General features: G+C 39.4%; 1 protein-coding gene and 1 long non-coding RNA gene across 8 annotated transcripts in view; one reads left to right on the top strand and one right to left on the bottom strand.

Annotated features, from left to right (window-relative positions):
• The window catches only part of LOC310766459, a 40,765-nt gene that overhangs the window by 10,619 nt on the left and 3,228 nt on the right, over nucleotides 1-26,918 (top strand). Inside the window, exons 2-3 of one of the 3 annotated variants that reach the window (XR_014550162.1) lie at nucleotides 5,031-5,212; nucleotides 26,062-26,130. This is a non-coding gene — a long non-coding RNA (uncharacterized lncRNA). Of the gene's footprint in view, nucleotides 1-5,030; nucleotides 5,213-23,844; nucleotides 24,476-26,026; nucleotides 26,131-26,918 lie in introns of those variants that run through there. The other 2 variants (XR_014550163.1, XR_014550164.1) reach the window with 2 other exon arrangements.
• The window catches only part of PIEZO2 (piezo type mechanosensitive ion channel component 2), a 213,865-nt gene continuing 187,528 nt past the window's right edge, over nucleotides 582-26,918 (bottom strand). For 4 of the 5 annotated variants that reach the window (XM_083622436.1, XM_083622438.1, XM_083622437.1 and 1 more), the window contains 21 exons: nucleotides 25,984-26,095; nucleotides 23,763-23,828; nucleotides 23,101-23,267; nucleotides 21,949-22,103; nucleotides 20,158-20,328; nucleotides 19,132-19,551; nucleotides 17,602-17,860; nucleotides 17,306-17,488; nucleotides 16,386-16,635; nucleotides 15,454-15,586; nucleotides 14,535-14,682; nucleotides 14,216-14,430; nucleotides 13,917-14,075; nucleotides 13,361-13,508; nucleotides 10,916-11,104; nucleotides 10,376-10,468; nucleotides 9,629-9,801; nucleotides 8,282-8,401; nucleotides 7,363-7,442; nucleotides 7,001-7,169; nucleotides 582-5,190 (listed from right to left, as the gene is read on the bottom strand). In XM_083622436.1, coding sequence (XP_083478562.1) covers nucleotides 4,938-5,190; nucleotides 7,001-7,169; nucleotides 7,363-7,442; nucleotides 8,282-8,401; nucleotides 9,629-9,801; nucleotides 10,376-10,468; nucleotides 10,916-11,104; nucleotides 13,361-13,508; nucleotides 13,917-14,075; nucleotides 14,216-14,430; nucleotides 14,535-14,682; nucleotides 15,454-15,586; nucleotides 16,386-16,635; nucleotides 17,306-17,488; nucleotides 17,602-17,860; nucleotides 19,132-19,551; nucleotides 20,158-20,328; nucleotides 21,949-22,103; nucleotides 23,101-23,267; nucleotides 23,763-23,828; nucleotides 25,984-26,095 — 3,663 coding nt within the window. In that variant the 3' untranslated portion in view covers nucleotides 582-4,937. The remainder of the gene's footprint in view (nucleotides 5,191-7,000; nucleotides 7,170-7,362; nucleotides 7,443-8,281; nucleotides 8,402-9,628; nucleotides 9,802-10,375; nucleotides 10,469-10,915; nucleotides 11,105-13,360; nucleotides 13,509-13,916; nucleotides 14,076-14,215; nucleotides 14,431-14,534; nucleotides 14,683-15,453; nucleotides 15,587-16,385; nucleotides 16,636-17,305; nucleotides 17,489-17,601; nucleotides 17,861-19,131; nucleotides 19,552-20,157; nucleotides 20,329-21,948; nucleotides 22,104-23,100; nucleotides 23,268-23,762; nucleotides 23,829-25,983; nucleotides 26,096-26,918) is intronic. The other variant, XM_083622440.1, reaches the window with a different exon arrangement.

Here is a 26,918-nt window from a genome sequence, read left to right as displayed (position 1 = left end):
AAAAAGACAACTGTTTAGGGAAGTTTTTAATGTCTGATGCAGTACTGTTTTTAATATTCAGTGAAAGCCGCCCAGAGTGGTTGGGGAAACCCAGCCAGATGGGTGAGGTATAAATAATAAATTATGATGATGATGATGACATACTTCACTTACCACAAAAAATAAACCACTAGGAGGTTGTTGGTTTTTTTTACTACAGTTAAGCAATATATAAATTTAATGAAATAGATAAAAAGTACAATCTTTTGGGGAAGCGCATTTGTTGCACAAGACCTCTAAATCAACTTTAATTGCATGTCCCAAATCTGCTAAATATCTGATTGAATCCCACCCAAAACTATCAGCCATCTATAAGTGCCCTTAGTGCATTGGGTATAAGTTCCTATCCCTTTTCTGAGCTTCTGAGGAGGGAAGGACCTCACTTAACACACCTATGTTCGAACTCAAGCCCAGCATAATGACACTGTCCCTTTCGCTCTGGACATAGTGGTGAGATCATGGAAAAAACTAATTTTGGTGCTCATAAATTTTGGTTGCTGCGCTGATGACATCAGTGATTGAAAAATGGCAACAGAGAAGTATTATTGTTAAAAGAAACTTTAATCAAGAAAAAGGCCTTTTCATATTATAATTACATTATACAAAGAGTATTAGTATTTTAACATTTTTTTTGCTAGTCACATTGCCACTGTTTTTTTCACACTGCATTTCAGGCAACAAAATCAAACACTAAACCATAGCTTGACATAGTGCATTCATAGCTTTTTACATGTATTTACAGTTTTAGCTGCAAGGAAAGATGTTGAAAGTGGGATGGATCAATAACCACCAGAGCTGAGACACCATGGCATTCCTGCTTTCTTAAAAATCTATTCTGTGCAACATTCTCTTTTCCAATTAGCCTTATTGAGTGTGCCTACACAGCTCAAGTATAGGCACCACCTCACTTGCATGTGTGCCATTTGTGTGGACCTTTTTCATCACCAAAAGGGGGTGGAACAGGGGAATCCCCACTTGTGCTCACCCTGTGTAAGTAGGGATTCCATTGTACATGATTTTTGTTTAAATGAGAGGCTGGGGCCTAGAGGTACATTAGATAGATAGCTATACTTCCACCCCAAGGTTCGTAGTATCAGATAGAAAGCACACTTCATCACTTTTGCTGACTGACTTGCAATGATCCCCACAGACATTCATGGTGTTTAACCTTACCATGGAAATGAGCTTAAGCCATTCTTGGAGCCATCTTTCTAGAAGTTCTTGCTCTAACAGAAAAAACACTTCCATTATTGGATAGTGCTTATCTTCAAGAAATAGTCACCAGGGCTCAGGCATACTTGGATGCCATGCCATTTGCCTGGTCATTAAAGTTTTAATCCTAATGTGATGGGAAAGACTGCAGTTGGTTACTCAGTGGCAAGAGAAAAGCACTCTGCACAAAGTTGGAGGTACTTTATTACTTCACATGTTCCAGGACATGGTCCTGGTACAAATCAAGGCCGATCCCTAGGTGTAATGTATCACAACGTTGTTCTAAAAAAACGAGAAGATACATATAATTATTTCTTTGAAAAAGTTATGCTTTATAAATAACATGCATGTACAGGAGAGATAATCAGACACACAGTTTTCATTCAGTAAGGATTTAAATGTGATTTAAGACTTTAATCTGCTTTGGTGGTTGTGTAGAGCTCAACCATGCTACTTAGAGCCCTATATAGCTTTGATCAGAAAAAGGCAGTAGAGTTTTGGAAGATTCAAATAATCTGCTGTTTCCTATGTCCAGTCCTGTACTGAAGTACACAGCACCTTGAGGACACAGGACATGTACAAAGGACTTTTATTTCCTAGCAGATAGCATTTGAGGACTGCACAAATCCTCACGTATTGTTACAATTTCAGTGGGAAGCATTTCCTTTAAAATGATGATTACTGGCCCAAAGTGACAAGTATGGCTTGAGAATGGAGGAGTAATAAATAACTAGCAGAGGTCAAGAAGGCAGAGACATATTAACAATTACAAAGTCAGCAGGAACTGCAGCACCTTCTGGGACATTATACTTTAGAAAAAAAGATGTCTAAAGTGGGAAAGTTTTGAGAGGCTTATAAAATCATGCATAGTGTGCAGAAAGTGGACAGAGAAGTTTTCGTCTCTTTCCTAGTACTAGAACATGAAGCCGTTCAATGAAATTGAATGGAAATAGGATAGCCATACATAACACATAATTAGCTCATAGAATTTGCAGCCCCAATATGAGGTGATGGCCACTGATTCTGGATAACTTTAAAATGGAGTATTTAGACAAATTCTTGATAGCTAAACGCAACTGCCCAATTCTGAAGCAAGGTGTTCCTGGATACTAGCTGCTGATGGGAAAACAACAGGGACAAACTCTTCCCTCCATGGCCTACTTGCGAGATTCATGGAAACGTGAGGTAGGCTGCAATGGGGAAACGGGGTGCCTGACTTTTGTCTAAATCTAGCAGGGCCATTCTATACCAGTCAGCTTCTCTATTGGATCTGTCTTACAAATTTGATTCAAATTCCATAGGGGAGCCATGTTAAATCTCTTGCAGTAAAACAGTCGCAGAGGAAAATGATATTTTTGTTAGCTTTCTGGCACAAGCTTTTGTGGACTGTAGCCGTTGTCAGATACATGAAGAGTTCTCCTTAAGAAGTAGGCGCATTTAGCTACATAGGTAAAGGGAGGAAAATGTGTAAAAAATGGGAACAAAGGGCCCTGAAACATCTGATTTCTAAGTGAAGTCTAATGTATGCAAGTTTTCATCTTGTGTAAGTTTAGGGTCTGGACATACGGTATTTGTAAACACTTCATTTAAGTCTTTAAAGGACGTTGTTTATGTCGCTTCCGTCAATGGTTTTTTTACAAGGAGAGCTAGACTAACTATGCTTTGTTAGGAAATTATAATAAGATTTGAATATGTGTCGAGTCACCATGCGTTTTATTGGTGCAATATCCCAAAGTGGTTTATTTTGGTGTGCACTTCCTAGTGTCAATATGCTAATTTTCACAGTATTGAAATATACCAGCAATGTTTTGATGGAAACAGATCAACTGTGTGGGCATGTCATGTCACAATTTTCTTCTACCTAACATAAAACCTAGACTAAAATGTGCAAGTAATTTTACAGTTTCCTGTTCAGTTCCCATCTACCTTCTAGTGACTTGTAACATTATCAAATACAATAAATAGTTATGATAGTTCAATGATTACTGACAATCTCACTACGTAGACACTTTCAGTTTATAAAAAAAAATCATTCAATGTAAACAAGCATATGAAAAAATACTTCTGAAATGACTTTGCAGCATGTGCTTTATTTGTCAGTATGGAGTGAAAACTGCACAGTAAAACCCCTTAACATACCTTATCCATTCAGTGATTTTTCTGTTGCTGAGAAATTGCATTTTCTAAACCATGTAATGCAAATTACATTGCAACACTTAAATGTTCATGCTACACTGTCCTCTGCTAAATAGCCGGTGTTCACCAATAGCAATAATTTAAGAAAAGCCCCTTTTTTTTCAAGCTCATTATATATATATTTTATCATAATTAGGAACTTTAAAAACACATCCTGGACATAAAAACGAGAATTTGCATATGTTAACATTTCTGTATACCTGAAACACTGGAAGGAAATACTAGGTAGAAGTCAGATGGTTTACATTTAAATGTCCGTATAGGGTGATCTTTTTCTTTTGCTTCCTACAACATGCTTTCCCCTATTTTGTCTTTAAATGTTTCCAAGAAATCAAAGGCTGGGTTCAAATGAAATGCAAAACCATGATTAATGGTATTCACCGTTTAAAAAAAATCACACCATGGTTTTGACCTTTCCAATGTACAACAGTAATACAACAGTTTAAAGCTTCTTGTCCTTTCCCAGCTGGCCAAGACTCAAGCTTCTTAAATTCAATCTAATTTCCATGGTGCAGCAGCCTCTTAAAGCAGAGCAATGGCCCTAACTGTGGTTTGTCAATGGTCTGTGAATTCAGACATAACAGCAAACCACAGTCGGCGCGCACTGTGGTTTGTAAACCAGCTCTAAACTGTGGCTTCAGGTGCGAGTTCGTCAGCTCCCAGCCAACCATTGTTTTTGGAGAGGCTTGAGTTCAGATATTAAAACAAACGATAATTTGTTTTGCCAAACATACTATATTTGAACAAGCCAAAGGCATCATAAAGTTCAACTGGCTTATTTAAAAAAATACCTGGCTACTTGGGAGCAATTGGCCCAGCAAAATATTACAACGCTTCACCATAATCATTATTCGCTAGTTAAACTTTTGACAGTTTTTATTTTCCTGAGTAAAGTCACTGATGTTTTCAATGCCTCCTGTTAATTGTTCAAATAAAATAAGGCAGTTAAAGATAATGTCAGTGAAGTTTTTTTCCTTCCAGAAGTACATCTGCAGATCTGGTTTTCTAGAAATGCACATAACAAAGTTGCCTTCAGCACCCTCTGTAATCCATTGTCTTGGATTTTCTAGAACAACTCCTCAGATCACTGCTGCCCCTTGAAAGTGATGCAAAACAGCATATTGCACACCACTCCAGAATAAGTGAGGATCTGATTAATTCAGCTGTGATATCCTTCTTTTTCCCTTGAGAATGAGAGCTGAAGCCCAAGTCAGACATGGATGCAGAATATTTTGTTCACTAAAATGAAAAGCAGATTTCTCTGATGTTAGAGGAGTTGTATTTGAAAACAAAGGCTAGCTTTCTTCATCTTTGATTTGAAAGGCAGCATATATTTCTAGGGAGCCAAATGGACTCCACAAACAGAAAATTCATTGCTACCTAATTATAAAAGGCTTCCCTCTTAAGAGAATGTTGTGCTTTGTTTTGTTTTTTAAAAAAACGACAACCAGTTGAAGTCATCTTGAATTACAATGCAAATCCCGAAAAGATCAATTTGTTTTTTCTCTAGTCCATTTGATCATAGTCTCTGGGGAGCGGTACAGGAATATTAATTTGGCATATAAATCTTCTTCCAATTCCAGTTCACCAGTCTCCCGCACTAAGAAGATGTCGGTGCACAATTTGAGGATGCGATCTACATTGGGAAGCTCTTCAAACATTATGGAGTGGGAAATCCCACTGAAGAACTCACGGACAAATTTTCCTATTACCAGGACGACCGAAGCATATAATCCCATGATGCTGCAAAACAAGGGGGGGAAAGGTAATAATATTTTAAAATGTGAAAAGATTTAAAATGTAATCACAGAATTATGAAATGTGGATACTGAGAAGAAAGTAAAACATAAAAATACAGCCAATTTATAATCCGCTTTCATTTTAATAGATTAATTCATCCAAATTACTTTTCTTTCCTACCTCACCAAAAATAAATGTCCCTGTCCTGAGGGAAGTATACAACATAAAGAAAGACTTAGGAAAGAGATGGAAAGACAGAGGCACAAGTAACAGGGGAAGAATATGCAAGTACTATGACAGATGCTTGAATGTAGTTTCTGTAAACGTAAGGATAGAAGACTTATGCCAGATGTTTACAAAGTCATTAAAATCTAGGATTGTGGTAGCCTGCCTGTATCAACATGGTTTCATCAAATGAAGGCTTAGCAAGGTGAATGATTAGGAGTAGGGCTGGTCAATATTAGGATTTCAACATCACGATGTATCACCATCCAAACATTGCAGTTTGGCGATACACCGTGATGTTGAAACAAGTTGTTTTGGCCCCAGCTGGCAAGGCATGGGGTGAAACTGCCTCAGCTCTCACTGCAGGAGCTGAGGTGCTTTTACCCCAGTGCCTCGCAGGCCAGGGCCAAGGTGCCTGCTGCTCAGCTGGGAGGCAAAAAAGCTCCCACCCTCCAGCTGAGCAAGCCCCACTGTCTCCATTGAGGGACAGGCAGCTGCGTGCCCCTGAATGGAGAAGTTTAAAGGTGCCACCAGTTCACACAAGCCAGAGGCGAGGTGGGGGCTCCATTACACCTGAGGGAGTTGTCTTTGCTGCGTTGAGGCGGGCGAGCTGCTTCTTTCTCCCAGGAAAGAGGCCGCTCGCCCTCCCCTCACTGTCCAAAGATGAAAGTGGCACTGCCGACTGAACTGGACAGGCTCCATTTGCAGTGCTTTCTCTACCTTTGCCAGCGCAGGCAGTGGGCGAGAAAGAGGCAGCCTGCTTGCCCCCCACTCCCTGAAGGTGGACCGGGTGGCGGTAGCTGCCTTTGCCTGTGTGGGTGCAGTGCCACTTTCCTTGTTCACCCCGGGAGGAAAGATGCAGCCCACCCTCCCAGGCAAAGGCACACAAGCGCAAGGAGAGGCTGCCTCTTTCTCCAAGGAAAAGAGATGGCCTGACTCTGCTGGGAGAAGTCTAACAGAGGACCCACCCCCCATCTCCAGCTTGCGCAAGCCAGAGGCAATGTTAGACTTCATCTGGGCAGTGTGAAGCCTCCTGCTCCCCAGCATACAAGCAGGAGAAGGATCAGGGCTCCCTCAGCTGGTGAGTGGGAGCACTTTAACAGAGCCCCCACCCTGCTGCTGGCTCAGGGGCTCCATAATACTGCTTGGCTGAGGCAAGGACAGCCGCACGCTCCTCAGCCAGGCAGCTTAAAGAAGTGGAGGGAGAAACAAGCTGTACTGCAGTTTCACTCAGCTGCAGCTTGTTTTGTCCCTTGGCGTGCTGGAGGCAGAGGGACTCAGTGGCAGTTTCACCCACAATATCGCCAAGTGAAGCCATCAGCATGGTCTGCCCCTCATTCTGGCAGATATATTGATACCCAGTGCTTTTTTTTCTACACCAAAAAGTGCCGGAAAGCACCACCCTCAGAAGACCCACCCTAGAGCCCATCTTCCGGCAGGAGGAGGGGGAGAGCTCCTCGCGAGGCAAGGGCAGCCCAAGCCACCTCTTCCTCCCAGGAGTTAGAGGTCACCAGGTGCAAAGGTGGCTTCTTTAAACTGCTTCTCTGCAAAACCCCTCACATGATATTTGTAGAAGATGGTTGCTTACCCATAGCCTGCCAAGAATCCCAGGCTAGGAGGACTAACTTTGTCACTGAACACAATAAGTTCCAGACTTGTGTTTCCTGCTCCTAGAGTTTTTTTAGTCTGGTTTAGAACCCACCACTCAGTTTCATTATGCCTGGACAGTGAAACAGTGATGTCTTCATTTTTTCCATCTACAAAAACCAAACAAACCATTTTGTCAGTATCTCATGTGCAAATTATCTTAATTTCAGCTGTTATCTGAGGAATTTTGCTTCAGCTCCACCCTATACAGGCAGTCATGCAATCTAGACAATAAAGTGTCTGAATCAGGGTGCATTATGAAATAATATTCCTGTTAGAAATGAGCAGTGGATCACTCCATACCTGTCAAGAGCTGCTTTATGGGTTTTGCAACAGAATCACTAGGTGCCTTGATATAGCGTGGATACACTTCATGCAGTATTCTGCAAAAGAAAAATAAATTGAGGGAAATACCAATACATGGTCATTTGAAATTTGCCTTGGATATAATTTTTACAACATGAAAGTCCTAAACAACGAGACCACAGTCAAACCTGGGAATTATTCTTCATGGCACTGGATTCTAATGCAGAGCTCTCCAAACTTTTCAAGTTGGTGTTTGTAGACATGCATTATTTCACAACACAGTAATTCAGTTTTACTAGCAAACTGAAGGTTAAACTAACCCCTTTCCAGCCCCAGGAGAAGTGTTCACATGACACACCAACACACTAGTGTGTCGCAACACAGTTTGGAAAGCTTTGTTTTAATGGAATTTACAGTATTTTTCTGTCAGTAGCTAGCCCTGCCTCCACTAAATATTCTCCACTTAGGGTAGAATGAGGACCACATGAGAGCTTCAGGTTGCATCTTATTGTATGCATTTCTCAGCATCTCCCTTCCTACTTTTGCCTCTCTCCCCTTCAGCACCTCATCAGGTGCCTCTGGCCTGCAATAATTCAGCCTTTCTCCAATAGCTAATTGCCAAAGCTGACAACATCAACATCTTCGTTTGGTAGCGCATGTGCATGCACACAGCAGATGGTAGATAGGACTCCTCCCCACTTCATTATAAGAAAGTGCAGAAGGATAAATAAAGTTAAATGAGGTGATCTTACTGAAAATTGAAATAACTACAAAATGCCACTTTGGAAATAAGGCAACAGTTTCAACACATTTTTACAGGAGTTGCAATATTGCAATTTTCTTTGCCCAAGTCAGTAATTTGTAGCTCTGCTTATAAGAAAAATCAACATATTAATAAGCATAGAAAATGACTTACACAGGTGCAGGTTGCATTTGGTTGTCCATCATTTTAGCAATAAGTTTTCTTGCTTGCTTTCGTAGGTTGTGACTCTGTTTATCAGATGCTATTTCTGCTTTTGCTCCAAGGGAGAGGTTTCTTTAAGAAAATGTATGAACAAGAGTAAGGCGGTGCAACAGTTCATGAATGTACAATTGCTCTGACTTTGCTGTATTCAAAATGCCATTCTCCCTGGGTGATAGACTATGTTATATTTCTTTGAGAACTAGGAATGAAGGCCAAGACCCAATTCTGGCAGACCCCCAGTTCTGCAACAGACAGGAATATGGAGGGCAGGATTCATTACTCCTAGGGAACTTTCTTTCTTTTCATTGTAGGGAATTGCAGGAATTGCTGGCCAAATAGCCACAAGGCATCTGCACCTCCTTTTAAAAAACAAGGTAGACACAGAGGCAGTCTTAACACGTGAGATCTGTATGAGGTATGAATGGAGGATCTAGCAATGTGCAGATTCAAGAGCAGAAACAAATCCAATCCGTACATTGGTCAGGATAGTTCAGATTGGGTGAATCCGCATTAGATTTGCTTTTGGGCAAATTACCGCTCCATGACCATTGGCAACTCAATCCTATAATAATAATATAATAATAATAATTTATTATTTATACTCCGCCGATCTGGCTGGGTTTCCCCAGCCAGTCTGGGCAGCTCCCAACCGAAAAAAACACAATACAGCATTAAACATTAAAAACTTTCCTAAACAGGGCTGCCTTTAGATGTCTTTTAAAAGTAAGGTAGTTGCTTATTGCCTTGACATCTGATGGGAGGGCATTCCACAGCGCAGGCGCCACTACCAAGAAGGCCCTCTGCCTGGTTCCCTGTAACCTCACTTCTCATAGTGAGGGAACCGCCAGAAGGCCCTTGGCACTGGACCTCAGTGTCCGGGCTGGACAATGAGGGTAGAGATGCTCCTTCATGTACACTGGACCCGTAACTGCAATGGTTCAAAAATAATTGCCCTGCCCCCGTTGAAGCAACATCTACATCCAAGTACTATCAGAAAACCCAACTGTCTTTTATTTGATGCTAATAATTTTGCTGCACCTAGAATGTCATGATGGGAGGCGTTTGTCCTTGCTTCTTTTCATTTTCTATGAGATGACAAACAAGTGATCCGGATTTACCACAATTGTACCAGAATGTATGTGTTCTGCAGGGAGCTCATGGATTTGGCAGGGGCGCTTTTAGCTGGCTCCTAGTGCCAGGGAACCTTAGACAAAGGGATCCCTAAACGATGATATGTAGGGATTGTGTCAGTCACTAGACAAACAACAATAACACTATATTTTAGCAAGGAAGCCATACCTTTGAATACTCCATGAAATAACTACAGAAAATTCAGCATTCTCTGCATTGAGCTCATCAATCATTTTTTTCCTGCTGGGAGGGCTGATAGTCCATAAGGAATTTGAATTGCCTTCTAGCTGTGCAACTGTTATATCTTCATTACCATAGTTTTCTAGAAACTGTAGAGCAGCCTAAAAAAGAAAAGGAGGAAGATGAAGCTTTTATCCCTTTGCCTTCAAATTCTTTTTGGTACTTGTTGCTGGTATCATTCTTCAGTAGCCCACAAAAAGATGGAGGGAGAGGCAGTTTGGAGAAAATATTATGTACTATGACTAGGGCAATAGCTGAATGCAAGGGGAAGTGCTGAATCAGCAAACTTCACCCAGGAAGAGCAAACAACTGCAACACATTTTTGTCAGTGCAGCATCCTAAAGCTTGACATGCTTTATGCCATGACAAAGATTCTGGTATTACAGGCAGATGGAAATAACTCTACAGTTAATGCCAGTGCTTTCCACCCAGTATTTTGCCATTACAAAGTATGAAAATTCTATTAATCATAAAATCAGTTGGAAATATGACATGGAGAATCTACCTCACAGAACGCTCATAAAGAATGTCTCAGTTCTTGTCGCTTTAAAACTACAACTACAGTTGCTGTGAACTACAGCCTTCACTGTGTTTATTCGTTTGTTTCAAAGCACTTCTAAATCGCTTGATACCTTAAAAGTTCAGCAGGCACTTAAAAGAAATAAAATTACTTACTGTATTAGAGCGAAAACTCTTTAGGAAACTGCTATATTCCGCTGGTGTCATATTTTTTAGTTGACTCTGCTGAGCACTCATAGTAAAAATAGGCTGGAGAGTAAGAACACAGAGTTTAATAACAGAATCAGGATTTTTTTTTTAAAAAAAGAATCAAAATTCAAGGCATTTATCGAGGCAGCCAACCTTATCTGAACCAGCTATGTCCTTAGGGGCTGGTCCAGACTGTGGAGCTCACAGAACACTGATTTTACACACACTGCAGCAACTGGGAGAATTCCTCAGTGCCAGGAAAAATATACAAGGTGGGCATCCCACACTCACTCTTATTTCACAGAAATCACATATCTTGCCTTCTAGGAGGGCTAAGAGACTTGGGTGTTTGTTTTTTTTAATGAAAAAACCCAGGGGCAGCAGTAAGGGCCTTCACAGCCATGGGCACTGGGCTGGCAACTCCTGACATACATTTATATAAGGAACGTTTAGTATTTAAAGGAAACAGATGAAGGGAAAGATGACATTTTAGTTTCTTGTTTGTACCTGATAACCTCCTAAAGTTATTGTAATGGATACATCAAGAGGTTTATTTGTGACGCCTGCAACAGATTTAATTAGAGACATGAAGAGCAGAGGGAACCAAACGATGCAAATCAGCAAGACGATAATCATGCCACCCATTCCGTATTTCACAACCTTCTTCTTCTTCTGGCCCCTTGGCTGTGGATATCGCTGTAATTAGCAATATAAAACATTAGGAGACTATATTGCGCTTTTCTAGAATTTTTAAACATTATTTTACTTTTGGATTTTATGAGCAATCTTCTAAACTCAGAACCTTATTTCAGTATTTTTTAAATATATATATATGCTATATGTTACAAGCATCTCCCAAAATTTAGTGTATACTTATTTTAGCCATATATATACTTCATATTTCAAGGAGCCATAAGCCCCTGTCTTGCCATCCATAGTTAATCATTTAAATGTTATTAGAAGGCTGCAGCTTGCAGGATAGGTTGGTCACCCTTACGAAAACCATTATCATCCAAGGATGGGGGTAGACAGTGAGCTGGAAACATCTTAAACCAAGTACCTAGTATAATAGCATAAGGCATCATAAACCACAACTTGTTTTGCATAGGATAGCAATGAGTTTGATGTAAAAAGCCCTTTGCAGTTCCTTGTCTTAATCTATCTGGGTAGATTTCTAGCCAGTTTTTTTGTGCTCTTCCTTCAGTGATTGCTTTGGCTCTTACTTTCAGAATCACTTCAGCATATGGCAGCCACAGGAAACAACCATTTGTGCATCCTGAATATATTCTGCCATGCAGTGAATTCAGCTTTTGGCATTCCACCCACATGTTGGAGTCTGCAGTGGCATACTAAAGTCTAAGGTAGTACAGGGCAATGGTAGTATATTTCTAGTTCAGCATGTACCAATATCTGCTAACATTCAACACAGGCTGTTTTTTGGGCATCAAGCCCAGAAGCAGTTGTGAGAAAAGGCCTTGGGTCTATCAGTTGAGGAAGAGGAGTTATTAAATTAGACACCATAACTCATAAAAAGGTGATGGTGGGGTTACTGTAATCTTAAAAAAAAAAAACAGCGAAAAGGAAATAAACTGGACATACAGGAATTTACAGTATTGGCCTATACTGGCTCAAAAAAGCTAACAATGCATGCAAAATACTGATTGCATGCCAAAAATAATAAATTAGAGTTGCAAACTAATTCCTACTGAAGTCAGTGGCAACATTTCAAATGCTTTTAATGGATCTGGAGTGCACCCATAGTTGAAATGTTGCAGTGGTCCATTTAGAAGCTATTTCCTGCAGTTCACATGAATTTATGTTGAACAGTTCTGCTTTTGGTTAAGAGTTCCTGTTTCAGGTAAGTAAATAAGGAACTTTTTGGACCATTGCATTTGAACCAGGTTCAGCTGTTATAACTTTTTATGCCCTGGTCCTAAATTCTTAGTTGTTTTTTTAAACTACTGTTAAATTTAAGACTTCTGAAAAGAAGAGCTGAAATAACGTTTTCTGGGACCCTTCAGTTTTAATTCTTGTCAGGCTTTTAAACCATCTCTGGAATATGTGTATACAATTCAAGGTTTACATTTGCAGACACAATTGTCTATTTATATGTGAAGGTACCTGAAAGAAAATTAGATGAGCACAAAACTACTTGAAACACCATCAATGTAAGAACATAAGATCCCTATTGGATCGTACTGGTACGATCACGAGAAGAATGGCACCTTAAAATATTAGAATATATAGAATTTGTCAGCATGGCAAATAGATTGTATATAGATTATATGGAAAGATATTGCAATAAGAAAATAATCGTAACAGGCTGACAAAAAATACTCAGCAGTAGAGGTTACAACGTGAGATAGTGTAAGTAAGGTAATGAAAACAACTTAGTATAGTAAGAAAACACAACTGAAACGATAGCAGATAGGAAACCAGGGGAAGAATGGGAGTAAAGGTTAAGGTTTATAACAGTGAAACAAATTGGAGAAATAAATTATGTTATCATTGATATTCATATATTATTTTTCTTTATTATCCTGTGTAATAAAGGACTGTAACACAGTATGCTTTGATGATATGATAAAACAAAAAAGCAAATAATTTTATTTTTCTTAAAGAAAATATCCCTATTGGATCAAACCCATCTAGTCCAACATCTAGTCCAACCCAAAATTTAGTTTCTTATTATAACTTTTCATAAGGGAGTTGCTCCAGTCCCGTAATCATTTTTGATTACCCTTTTCTGAATTTTTCCCACCTACACAATCTCTCTCATGAGATGTGGTGAATAGAACTGTGCAGAGCAATACTATCATAGTTTTGCATAAAGGCATGATTTTCAGATATGAATTTTCTATCTTGTGCTTCTTCAAGATCTTACACTATGATCTATGCCCTCATAAAACATTTAATGAAAATAAATGGTTGTTTTTTTAAAAAAAATCTTACTTTTTCAGACTCTCGCCAGCACTTTAGGATGAATATATGAGCATAAATATCTTCAACACAGATCCAGCTAGAGAGACTTAATGTGGTATCTGTCCAAACCCAGTCCATTACTGCCCTCAGCTCAGTTAAGAATGGTACCAAGCGGAATCTAGACAAAGAGAAATAATCACAGGTGAAGGTTCTGTTTTAACTGAAGAATATTAAATCAAGTATGTTGTAGCATTTAAGATTTCAGGTGATTTGTGTGCTGATTTTTAATTGTTTTGGTTAACTTTTGGGAGTTCTAAAAGATTAGTTACATTTCTGATCATTCATGGGTTCTAACCCAACATGACTAGTTGCTTTGACTGCGCAAAGGAGATTTAAATTTTCCTGTCATGCAGCAGCTCTGTGGTCACTGATGATGCACTGATGATTATCAAATCATACTGAATAACTCAAATATATATTAAAAGTTGTATGCCACTCCTGAAGACCCTATTTGGGGGTAAAGGCAGCTTATGAATGTCACTATAGCTAAATAAATGTGTGACTGAAAAGAAATATCCATACTCACCCCTGAAATAAGAAGAGGTTTACATAATTGTAACTTTTTGTGAGGAAATTGCCAAGTACACGAGTTGGGTAGCCACAACGTATCTGATATGCCGATAAGCCAAAATAAACACATTTCACAAAATACCAAAGTTGTGCAACAATATTTTGGCTAAATTTCCTGCAACATAAAATAGATGGGAGAAAATGAATATAGACACACATACTTTGATCACATTTTTAAGGCAGTAGACTAAATCACTGCTAAATTAAAAGCATAATATTTTTTTAGAAAAACAAAACAAAAACCTAAACACGTACCTTTCTGTTACTCCAGGCAAGATAAAGAACATCCAAAAGTGTATACCAAAAACAAGTATGACCTGGAAGATGACTTTTCCCATGACAGTCTTTCTTAGATACAGTGCCCGATCTACTACCATGGTTCCAAACTGAATTAGCACCATCACTAAGAATGCACTTGGCACTTGGTCCTCTGATAATGAAGAGGTGATATCTGCTGCTGCAGAGTGTTTCTGCAAAGAAAAACAGGAGCAATAAGGTACAGGGAGCATTTGTCATAAGAGATAGTCATTTATGACAAAAAAATTCCAAATACATCAAATTCTTTATAACATACCCCAAAAGCCCAGAATCCAAACACAATGATAATGAAGTCGACAGTATCAGCAAGGAACATCAGGACATAAACATCAGTCACAGCACTGTAATCTGGGTGGATAAGATTGTAGAAAAACTGTTTGATGGGCACATATACCTGAAGGGTCCTGAAATAACAGAAAATACAGTCTTACAAATAACTTTATGTAAAGAACTATGCAGTTTAATTTACTACTCCCAAGAACTTATACATTTGCTTAGAGATAACTACAAAATGCATGAAGTCAGACGTGGGGACCATGATGGCCCTTTGGTCCCATATGAAGGGGGAAACCAAGTGAGCCTGAAGGTCTGGCTTGCATTGCGCTCTTGCCCATTCCTAGGTGTAGAGAATGCAGATAATGACTCAGGCCTCTCACCGGTCCTTGGTATTCTCCCCCAGGCCACACCCCACAGCCATTGTACTTCACACCCTCATTGAGTGTTTTCGATTGACTTGGATATGTCCTTGAACTTTTATAACGCAGTTTGATTGTTCAGATGAAGAACAATGTGTATGTGTGTGTAGAAAGCCCATTGTTTTGCTCTGCCAAATATTGTTTCTGATCTTTCCCACTGCTGACATGTGGTCCTTGGAAGGTTGCTCAGAAGGGACTGTGGCCCTCAAGCTGAAAAAGGTTCCCCTCTCCTGCTCTAGAACATTTACGACAAGTGAAAAAGGACAAAGACACAATGTGGGAGAATATGAAGACAAACAAAGAGAGATTCGGTGCACTGGTAAAACTGTTACTTGGAGCCTCAGGACTGAATAGTGCTTTGTTACTAAACCTTCAGATATTAGCCTTTTATGGAATTGCAATCTTCTAAAAATCCTACACAAAGCATTGCAGAATCAATTCCTGATTTCATTTAAACTGATACAAACTTTAATTGCTCACTTTTTAATGGTAAATGCCTTAGCTATGATAAGTTGTTCCCGCAGCTTGTCCATGAGAAGTTCTTTTCTTGATTTTTGTTTTATGCTCAGCACACTGCTTCCTTTTTGACTGCTGTTCCGTGTGCTGGTACTTCCTGAGAAAACAGTTGGAGGGAGAAATTACAAAGTGATACATCCATCTTAAACCTCCGTTTACCCTGAAAAGCAATTCACAGAGTTTTGGCATGATTCAGATGTAATCCATCTCCTCCTTTGTACCTGTAAGGAGGAAATCAAATTCTGATTTTAAATAAACCACAGTTCCTTGTGATGTCTTAACTTTGAAGACTGTGGCATGCTGAAACAATGGTGGGCAAGAACAAGCAGGATCTAAAAAGTTCCATTGATAGTTATCTGAAAGGTAGTTTCCCATTGCCTGTAGAAGTGATCAGGTTGGGTAACATCTCCATCTTAGCTCCCATAGTTCAGTTCACTCCATCCAAACAGTCACGTATTTCTTAAGCTCCCATTATTTCTTATCCTTGGTCCAGTTCATACATCTTTCCCTCCAATATTTGTGAGTTCTCTTTTCCTCTGTGAGTCTTCCAGCTGCCCCATTTCCCCCTCCCACTTGTGTAGCTTGGCAGTCCTTCCATTTTTCCTCCTGCACCTTCTGACCAACCTCCTCATCTCTCTCCGCTTGTCTCTTGCCTCAGTGTGCTTTTCCCCCACTTCAGCCTCTCTCACTTGTTCTAGCCTTTAATTTAAAGTATCCTTACTTGCCTTCTCTGCTTGCCTTGCCTTGCCTTGCCCTGTCTCCTTCTCCCATCTCCCCTGTGGCTGCTTCAGAGTAGAAGGTGTTTCCTGCCACTGGCAAGAAATCAATGACTAAGCAAGTACAACGTGTAATGCCACATTCTGTTTTAGAGTCTTGGTCGTGGACCAAATGCATACCTCTTTTTGAACGGTGTGAGGAAAAGCTGGATCTGTGAGAAAGCTGTGAGCCACTACTTGAACTTTTCCTACGGATGGCAGTCTGCTGCTCTGGGAAATGAACATGTATGGATTCAACAGATGCTGCCAAATTGACTGATGTCAAAGAGCCAGCAGAACCTCTCCTGTCCGACTCAACTGACTCATCATCAGAGTCGCCTTTACTGCTGCAGTTGTCTCCTCCATCATCTTCATCCCACAATCCATGACACTAAAAAAATAGATAAAGTTAAGCAATTATATTTAAAATTATATTTTAAAATTGGCTATTGTTGGGATTCCTTCTCTTTATAAAATACACATGCTAATGGAATACATTCTTATCTTCAAGTCACCTAACCTCTTGTGCACCATATTTAAAGAATAAAGCTACTGAAATACATCATTTTAACTTTGTGTGCTGGTTCATTACTTAATTTCTAAAATGAGAGGAGCTTTAGTTCAAGCATTCTTCAATACCACAGCCCTCATCAAGATTTTTGGAGCTAGTTATGGTTGAAAAGGCATGCAACAGCATTGTAAACAAGTTTTAGGGCCAAACCCTGGTTGACAAAGATCAGTTTTAAAGTCTTGGTTCTTTCAAGTTGGTTTAAGGGCACAAACAGATATTCCTGTGGAGCTGTTTGCTCACAAAAGCTTATGAGCAATCCATGCTATAACTTTAAATCAGAAATTAAGACAGCTAACTAATCATATTCAGATCTGATTTTGCAGTGAAAACATTTCATTTAGTCTAATAAGTGTCTTCATGACTCTTAATATTTATAATTTGGAAACCGCAATTCAGATATGATGGAAAGTCAGCATGCTGCCAGCCACATCATTCTATACAAAAATCTAAGGTTAAAAACAATAAAATACATTTTAAAATTCCAAAATACCTTTAAAATGGATCGATGAAAAAACAAAGCAAGTAGTTGAACGAGGTCATAGTGAACATAACCCTCTTTCTTCTCAACACCAATAATATTGGGAGGATGGTAAGGCTTGTCCTTGTTTAGTTCTAGTTGCTTATTCCAAGGAAAGAAGCCAAACTGGAAAAAATATTTTATAACAATTGTTACCTGTGCAAAAAAGAAAGAAAAAAGAGAAAGATGAAAAATAGCTTCATGTTAATCACTGAAAATTTGGTAACATTCCATAAAAATGAGAAATAATCATTAGAATATTAACACACCTCAGTGTAGACTATAGCTGTCATCCAAAAACGTTTGCTAGGCCTCGGGACAGAAAGCATGGCCCAAAGGAATATAAGAATAGGAAGCACAAGGGTAATCATGGAGGCAGAGATCATGTGATTAAGAATGATTACAAAAAAACACACCATTTCTGAACGAGCCACAAGGGTATTATACAAAGCATAAATTAGCAGCAAAAAACGAGGCTGAGTAGAGTAGAATTTTTCTGACTCATCCAGTTCCTCATCTTGAAACATTCTGTGGGGACAAAGTTAGATCACATAACTTGATGTGCCAATATTTTAAATACTGCAGAATAATCTGTAAGTAACAACAAATAATATATTTCTACTTAACAAAGAACCATGCAAACAAGTTTCCAATACCCAGCTTTAGATGTGTTTCTTTACCAGCCACACTAGAGATGTGAGGAACCTCAGGCCTGGGAGGCTGAATGCAGCCCTCCAATGGAGACCCTGTATTTGGCCCTCAGAAATCTCATAAGGCCAGACACCTCATGAGCCCTGCTTTGCACCTGAAGTGCGGGCTATCAAAAGTCAGGCATAGAGTTCCATTAACCACATATTTATTTCAAAAGAAGGTGTTCAAAGGAAACAAAATATCTCCTGGTACAGAAACCCATGGGCACATGTAAAGTAAGTTTCAGTATGTCACCCAAATATTTTGAGAGATCAGGTTCAGCATCCAGGCCTTTTCCAAAGTTAGAATATTTGCATATAAAGAGTTTCAAATCAGTTTTTTTCCCTTTAAAATGCAATCTGTTTCTTGGGTCAGGTAAGTAGCCATGTTGGTCTGACACAGTTGAAATAAATAGAAAATTGTCCAGTAGCACCTTAGAGACCAATTAAGTTTGTTCTGGGTATAAGCTTTCGTGTGCATGCACACTTCTTCAGATATTATTTTGACTGTGTTTCTTGGGGTGTGTACTTGTCATAGAATGTCATAATTAGCCGCAGTTTCCCATCAGGTATACACCATGATGAAATACATGTGTAGCTATCACTGTGCCTTTCATGTAACAATTTTACGATGTGCAAATGACCACCGCCCACTAAATAATTCTAATGAAGTTCTTGCTCAATGTTCATGGTATGCAAAATCAATGAACCCCGTTGCAAATCAGTCTAATTCTGTCTTACATTTGTGAAAAGTAAAGGAAATGTTATCAAAAGTTTCTTCATCTGAAAGCACATGACATAGTTCTATTTTTGAAGGTAAGCAGGTCTAGCCATGGCCAGTGCCCCAGATATCTAAATTCAGTAAACACTACTGAATACCACATCCCTGCTACTGTAATCTCCTGAAAGGAAGGCCAGGGTACAAGTGCCATAAACTGAATTCATCACATGAAGCAGCACAAAACTAATGTAATCAGAATGATCTGGTGATCAGTGAATTTACTAAAATTCACTTCAATGACTTGAGCATCATTACAATATAATTTTTTGTAACATAATGAATTCACATTATTTTACATGCCTGTGGGGAAATTATTTTATGATTCTTACTTGTTTAGAAGTAGTTCACTTGCAGTAAGCTCATGTGTCAAAGGAGGAAGTATAGAATCTTCTGGTTTGTCAGACTGATTTTCATCTGGGCTCACCATCATATGGTTTTTGACAGAGGAACCATCTTGGGAACTATCTAAGGGGAAAAGCTCCAAGCTCACAGCTTTGCTGTAGGAAGGAGGGGGTTCAGCAATGCCATCCAAACCAGAATAGGATGGTATATCTGTATCAGAAGTATATGCAGCTCCTTCAGAATCTATGCAATAAACTTCCATGTCATGCTCCTGCCTCGATGCAGCATCTACCCCCTCTTCTTCTTCTTCTTCTTCTCCTCCTTCTTCGTGCTCCTCCCCTTCAACTTCTTCAATAGTTTCTGCTGTCCCCTGACGAGAATACAGCATGGTGATTTGGGTAGCCTCACTGTCAAGAACAGGGGGAACAATATTATTTTGTCAATTTCTTATTTCACAAATGAAACACGGATGTGTTCAAAGTATGTTCTATGCTAAATTTCAATGTTAAGCCAGTGAAGACAAACTCAACCACAGTTAAAAGACTGGGAACAGGCCGTGGCGTTATGTGTCATATCCTCCCCATCTTTTCTCCTCTTAAGAATTAATTGCCTCTTTCTGCCTTACCTATGGTTTTCGGTTTTTGTGTGTGTGGTATTTTTTGGCCAGCAATCATATTAGCTGCTGTGGCTGACACTAACCAGGATTCTATCTGAACCAGGAGCTGAAGGCAGCATTCTAAGCTCTCAGCTAAAATGAACGGATCAATAAATAGATATCTAATTTAGAAGCTTGAGACCAAAAGTATAAGGATCAAACGGGGGCTACTAAAAAGACAGACAGCCCCCCCCATTAGAAATATTGGTATGAGCCTAAACAAGACAAATATGCTTCTATTAAGTACTCATGCACACCTACATACATACAAAACACACCTGCGCTGGCAAAATCCACAGTGCCAAAATTTACAATGGTCAGGGTAAATCAATGAACAAAGCATGCATGGGTTAAGCACCTTGACACCATACTGCCACTGTCAGCAGATGAGGAGGACATATCCATGCTGTACATTTTACGAAGCCTAGGACGCGCACGCTCACTTGTTTTAGGAATAGGGTCTGGTCCATCTAAATCATCAAGGGTTGACTGCCTTGACAACAACAGTGTGGTTGCTTCAGTGCAGCAGCTAGCAGTGCAAACAGTTACAAAAACAGTGTTATATACCAATAGCATCCTGAAGTGGTTCAATAGTAACCATGCAGGCTAGCCATGCAGTATACAGAGACACATAGACAAGGTTTTGAGTGGAGATTCTAAGCTACCAGTATGCACTGGTTTTTATTCAAAACAATGTTTTGATAGTCACACAGAATCAATAGTAGTTAAATGGGAAATCATGGTGTGAAGGCATAGGATTTTCAGCCATTTTGTCACACAGTTACAGGTTACAGCCTGCAAAATCACATAGTGTGGCTCAGGTTGCAATCCTAAATTCGTTTGCTAGGGAGTAACTCAGAGGAACAACTGAGTTTGAAACAGATTTATATCCAGAATTTTAGGGTCCCAACCCTACCAAGCTTTGCTGGAATTTCTTGCGTCTAACTGGCTTGTGTACTATTATTTTTAAAGAAGCTTGGCTAATTATATGAAAATTGGAATAAATATGTATATTATATGTATAATATGTATAATAGCCCAATGCAGTTCAGCATTTCTGCAACCTAATTGTATAAATATTTTTATGCAGTTATATGCATTGTTGTATATAACTGTTAATGTAATGGCCACTTCAGGAAACCTGGAGTATATATGCATATTATATGTTCCAGCACATATGAGGATTGTTCTTATCTTTAGCAGAACATGCTTCTTGTCAAGATTCAACATGTGAGATGGGAATTAGAAAAAATCCATACGCATAAGCTCAATATCAATGTTTTCAGACAATCCGATCACTAACTCAAGAGAAATGTGCTCGTGAGTAAACTTGCTTAGGACTGCACTGTCAGACTCTCAAATGCTTCTTGGATACAACGGGTATTGGGTGTTGTAACTTTAGGAAAGGTCTGCCTTTTGTCTGACAGACTAGACAGTTTCCATTTGGTTAAAGATGGCTGTTTTGGCACTGTTTTGTTAATATAACTAGGAGGCAAACTTCTTCCCACAAGATCTACCTGTTATTTATTAATCAATCAATCTGCTTTCAGAGAAATCCAGACTGTATAGGTTAATACACAAATGTTTATTTTATTCATTAAACAAAATGCAAGCCTTTTTACTTTTACTTAAAAGGTTTTCTTATTTTCAAAATATGTAAACCAATGTGCAGCTTCTTACTATATGTATGATATCTGGAAAACCCCAGGAGTGGCAGTCAACTATGTTTTACTCAGAGTAGACCCAGTGAAATTAATAAACATGACAAAGTTAGGTCCCTTAATTTCAATGGGTCTACTGTTAAAAAAATGTGGATGATGTGTAAGTTTTTCTGCTTTCATAAATCTTTAACATGAGGAAAACAAATAGCTCAAACAGAGGTGCTGCTTATACTACCCTTGTCACATATTATTACCCACAGAAGATAGTTACTTTGAGGCCAGAAAAAACAGGACTTTTTCTTTCTCTCTTGTCTACCCACCAAGCCATCTCTGTGCACCTCCAAAATCTGGTCGGACCGTCTGGCGCAGACTTGGAAATGGGGTGGGAGGCACAGAAGAATAGGAAATCCATTGGCCCTCCATCTGAATAATGTTGGATATCACCCTTTATGCATTGGTTGAATTACTGCTTATTTTAAACAAAATACCTGGATTCGCTGTCACGAGATACTGCCGATTCTAGACTTTCTGTCCTCTCAGCCTGTCCAGGTTCATAAATTTCATCCAATCCTGATTCCCTAGAAAGTTTCATTATATGGTTCTGATAATACATATGGATACTCTCTCGAGTTGGAACATTCCCCTAAAAAGGAAGGGATAGAATTTAGAAGTCTAAGTAGGATCTGCCAACAATCTTTGAGATCTGGTGATTATCTGGTGCAAACTAGTGAGAATTGTGCAGCATATCAAAAATTGAGGAGTCTCAGAACTATACCATAGAAGTGTTTCATTCTTTCTCCCTTGCCAGGCTATTCATAAGGTTTCTTTCATCCTCAATTATAACAATAAGCTAAAATTAGCAGGTCTTTGTTAATATACATCATGCGTCCAAAACATTTTAAAATAAGGAAAAACCACGGTTGCTAAAATCTAAACCTGCTCCTACAAATATTGTCAAGGACTGGCTGGATGCAGAGGAATGGTGGGAGGCACCAGCTGGGGAACCCCCAGGGGAAGGAGACTGAGCCAGGTGACTGGTGGTGGGATGATGATGATAAGTGGTCAGAGGGAGAAGAGGGAGCAGACTGGGAGGAGGAGGTGTCAGAAGCTGAAGAGGCAACAGGGTTTAGGTGAGCAGGACGAGGCTGTGGCAGAGAGCAGTCCTGATTCAGAGGCTGGAGAAGAGCGGGGCCAGGAGACAGATGAGGCAGGCTGCTGAAGAATCCAGGGAGTTTCCCTCTCCTTCTGCGACCTGCTCCCCTTCTCCTCCCCTCGCTCTCCCAGAACTCACAGAGAAATGAAAAGAGCAGAGGAGAGATGGGTTGTGTGCAGATGTAGTATCTGATTGCTTGGAAAAAACCTTGGAGAACAGAGGACTTAGGCAGCTGTGGGGAGGTGGGAACCCTCAGTTCTCACCACTGCCTCATTGGGGCAAGACCTACTGGGAAGAGTGGCTGGGATCGCTAGTCCTGTGCTGTTTTGGTTTCTTGAATAAAGAGTTAACTTCACTGACACCAGTGGTTTTTTAATTGCTGATCTACACCTGACTCCGGTTCCTGACAAGTATCTAGAAACAGGTGGGCCTGAATTCCAAGCCTTCCTAATGGCATCAACTACATGATATGAGCATGTCCTATTACCTTTTTGATTTCTCTAGTAAGCATGCACCTCTCGATTCTTAGCACAGTGGAAATATCAATGTGCTCTCTTGAAATCGAATTGAGCCAAGCTGTAAAACTGTCTATTGTTGCCAGAAACAGAACCCAGGTAAACTTCAAAATATTATATATTCTTTTGATAATGTTATCTGGGGGCAGGAAACAAGAAAGAAAGGGAAAAAAAAGAGATTTAGTACATAAGCAACCATCACAATAACAAATATTTTTGAATGAATGAAGAAAATCTAGCCCCTAAGGAATCATTGTTGCTCTCTGACTGCTACCGCTATTCAATTACCTGAAAGTTAGCTCCGTTGACCTTCCTACCACTTTCTTTTGAGTAGACTTATACAAGATAGCACTTTTTCTGGCATTTCTAGTTTAAGGAGCCAAATTATTGGCCAATCATTTGAACCAGAATTATTCTGTTTCATTACCAGTCAGTGTAATTGTTTGCTGACCTCTGAGTCTTTCCGGCTTTAATAGTATCACTTGTGCTAGGAGAGTGATGAATGTTGATATAGAATTGTAAAGAAATTATACAGTACACCAGACATAGGATTTGTTGGCTTGCCTTTATTTAACACACTGTTGTACTGTCTAATCAGAAAATAAAAGAATACCTTTCTTGCATCTTTGCTTACCGGGTCCGTCTGAGGACTTCTTTTTGACAGGTTCCTCTCTTTCTTCACACTCCACATCTATACCAACTGACAAATCAATATTAAAGAAATGAGCAAAAGTTTTTCACAGATCTGAATTATTCAACCAAAAATGATGGAAATATATAGTGAGCTGCAGCTTAGTAACCTCAAATTATACAGTGCTCTCTAATAATTATATTCAAATTAACTGGAGATATAGCCCATGAGTGATTTTATTCTGCTTTAATTGAGACAATAATGTGGACTTCAGCACCTTAATATTGCTTGGCCAACTAGCATTTGGATTTATTCTTTACCACCTCTCTCCTTCCCAAATTAAAAATAACCCATTTTCCTGTCACCCTCCACTATATCTTTCCCTGCAACAGTAATTGTGTTTGTATTCAGTGATTTCTTTGTAACTGTCAAGGCTTGAAGCCTTGTCCTGTTACTATGTTACAAGCACATTTAGCAGTAGTTGTTTGGTGACTGTGAAGGAAAGAGACTGTAACTTCCAGAATTTATTAGGCGGGACCTGGATAAGGTTAATTCATCGTGATTTGTGTGGGACAGCAGACTCTGTGTGGAGATTCTTGTCATTGGGGAGTTAACTGTCAGGAAGAGAGTTGAAAATGGTCTGTTGTGAAGTTGAAGAGATAATGGGTGAAGTAAGTATGAGGACAAGACTGGGGGAAAATGAATGGAAAGCTGAGGTCTGAATATTAATACTTTGTTATTTGTGGGATAACCAAACTCATATAACCAATATGCTTAAGATTAATTAATGCATGAAGGGGTTGATGCCATAGAGTAAGCTTTCCTGCCAGGCGTAGCTATGTCACTCCCCCTTACTTTGGAAGAAAGGTAATCTAGCCCATTGTTGTACCTCAGTTTACCTAAGCTCAGCATGTGAAAAGGCTAAACTGGCTAAGCTAGTTGCTGCAGCTGAGCCCCATGTTTCTAACATGCTTTTCTTGTGTTCCTATATCAATAACTCAGGAACTTTCACCACTGTAACTAAGTCAAGTTTCACTGCCTGTGTTTTCTGATTGTTGTATGGAAAAGCATATGAATGTGACCTTTGGAGAGTTTGTAAGTAAGCAATTGTTTGCTTACCAAATGTGTGGTCTTTTTCTATGCTAAGTGAAGATGGGAAGTTTGGAAGGCACCTAGAAAGGCATATTTTAAAGGTCTAACAGCCATGCTTTACCTTGCTGAATATTTTGTGATTTTAAATATCTGCTGGGGCTCTCTCACAAAAGAGTACTTGCCCCAAATCTGGATATTGACATCCAGGGAATTCTCATTTTATAGCCTTTATATGTCTGTGCCAAGTATGAATATACTTGCCTGGTGAAGAGCAGAGAAAGTAAGATGGTGATTGAGTTAGTAGGAGATGCTGCACTGTGTAACCAGAAGAAAGTTACACAAGCAAGTTTTTAAAGTTGACTAAACTGTCCAAGCAGCCAGAAGTGCAACCAGAGCAGCTTCGGAGTTCAGAGGGCAGATTGCCCATAGTAGCTGTTGTGGGAGTATTTGACTGGGGCTACCTAAGAGGCTGGCGTTAGCAACAGTCTCTGTGGTCTTTAGAAATGGTCATCAAGCATCTTTAAGACCCCATTGGTGCAGGGGGAGAAGCCCTTTCTGGATATGGGCACCCTCATGCAGGGCTTGCACTGAAGGGTTATGTGAGGTGCATCTCATCCCTAATATCTCCAGTTTGATGTCCTGGTTTGTAGCAGTAACTCAAACAACAGATTTTTTGTTTGGACTTCAGGTGAAATTATGGTTCAACAAATTAGGAGGTACTGAGTTAAGGGAAGAGAGAGTATGCAAGCAAACACCTTGTTCCTGGTCCAAGAAAGCATGGTTTGATGAACTGAAATGGTTGCGTCTGAACTGGACCAATGTTTTGCCTATTATATCTGCCTATAGTAGTAAGCCAGCAAGGAGGAACTAGGTAAAAATAAATTTCTATCTCCTTTCTCTTGCCACACATGAAAGGGTAATTGTTGTGTTAATATGGCTACTCAGATAGAGGTCTTTTCCATTACCCACTATCTGGTTTTTTTGTGACTGCAGATGTTATGGAATTTACCTGGGACCTTCCCCATGCAAGGCATGTAGCTGAATCACTGAGCTGTGGTCCCTTCACCCAATGAACAGAGTAAAGATTTGTGTTTACAAGAAATAACTGACAAAATTACAGACGCATACGTACCTTCCCCAGATCCTTTCCGTCTTTGTCTCCTTTCTTTCCCAAACTTTTTTTTCTCTTTGCGCCTCTGTCGGAGGGCAGTTTTAGGATCAGTAATCCAGGCCTGATAAACAAACTGGAGGGAAAAACCAATTTATTCCAAGCTCCTCAGTAAGTAAATAGGAATGCAATATATATTTGATAAAAAAATGTAGGTTTGTGAGTTTAAGCAAACATTCTTAATTGCTATCCAAACATTTCAATGAAAGTTTGAGATTTTTTGTGCTATTTTTTTTGCTAAACAAACTAAAACATTTGAACAGAACGATGGATTCATGTGAGTTTCATATGAATCCACAAAAGCTATGTTCTGAACTCTGGAAATGCAAATATGATTTACATATGAACTATTTCCTGCAACTAGCCTCAAATATTAATCAGTATTCCAATACAATAAGAACATTAGACTTTATCCATTGTTTGTAAAACGTTTCACTCTCTCTTAGCAAATTGGTTGATGGCATCCTTTAAAGTAGGAACACATGAGAATTCATAATGCTATAACGTCACATATTGTGCATTTCCCCCCGACACCCAAAGATATGGCTGAAAAGAACAAAAAAATGTACTGTATGATAGCAGTTTGAGACAAAAGATGTTGTGATTTTGTCTGTATGATTTTCATCACAAAATGAAAACCATGTTTTGCTGGCACTGCATCATTGATGCATTTCATTAATTAAAGAATAGCTACAGCCAAGGAACAAGCAAACATCCACATGCAAAGGGCAGGGGAGAGAGAAACAGATAGATTCAAAGCGTTACCACTACCAACACAAGCATGCACAGTCTCAGGGAAGCTGGAATGGGCCATTATTGGAAATAGTTTTATTTCATTCATTTCTCGCGTTTCTGATGTACAGAAATCACCTTGGCACTTTATTAAGATATTATCTGTA

The sequence above is a fragment of the Podarcis filfolensis genome (assembly GCF_964270895.1).
Source record: "Podarcis filfolensis genome assembly, chromosome: 7".
NCBI classification, from domain to species: Eukaryota; Metazoa; Chordata; class Lepidosauria; order Squamata; family Lacertidae; genus Podarcis; species Podarcis filfolensis.
The sequence above is the reverse complement of the archived record's forward strand: the minus strand, read 5'-3'. Positions and strand labels throughout refer to the sequence as shown.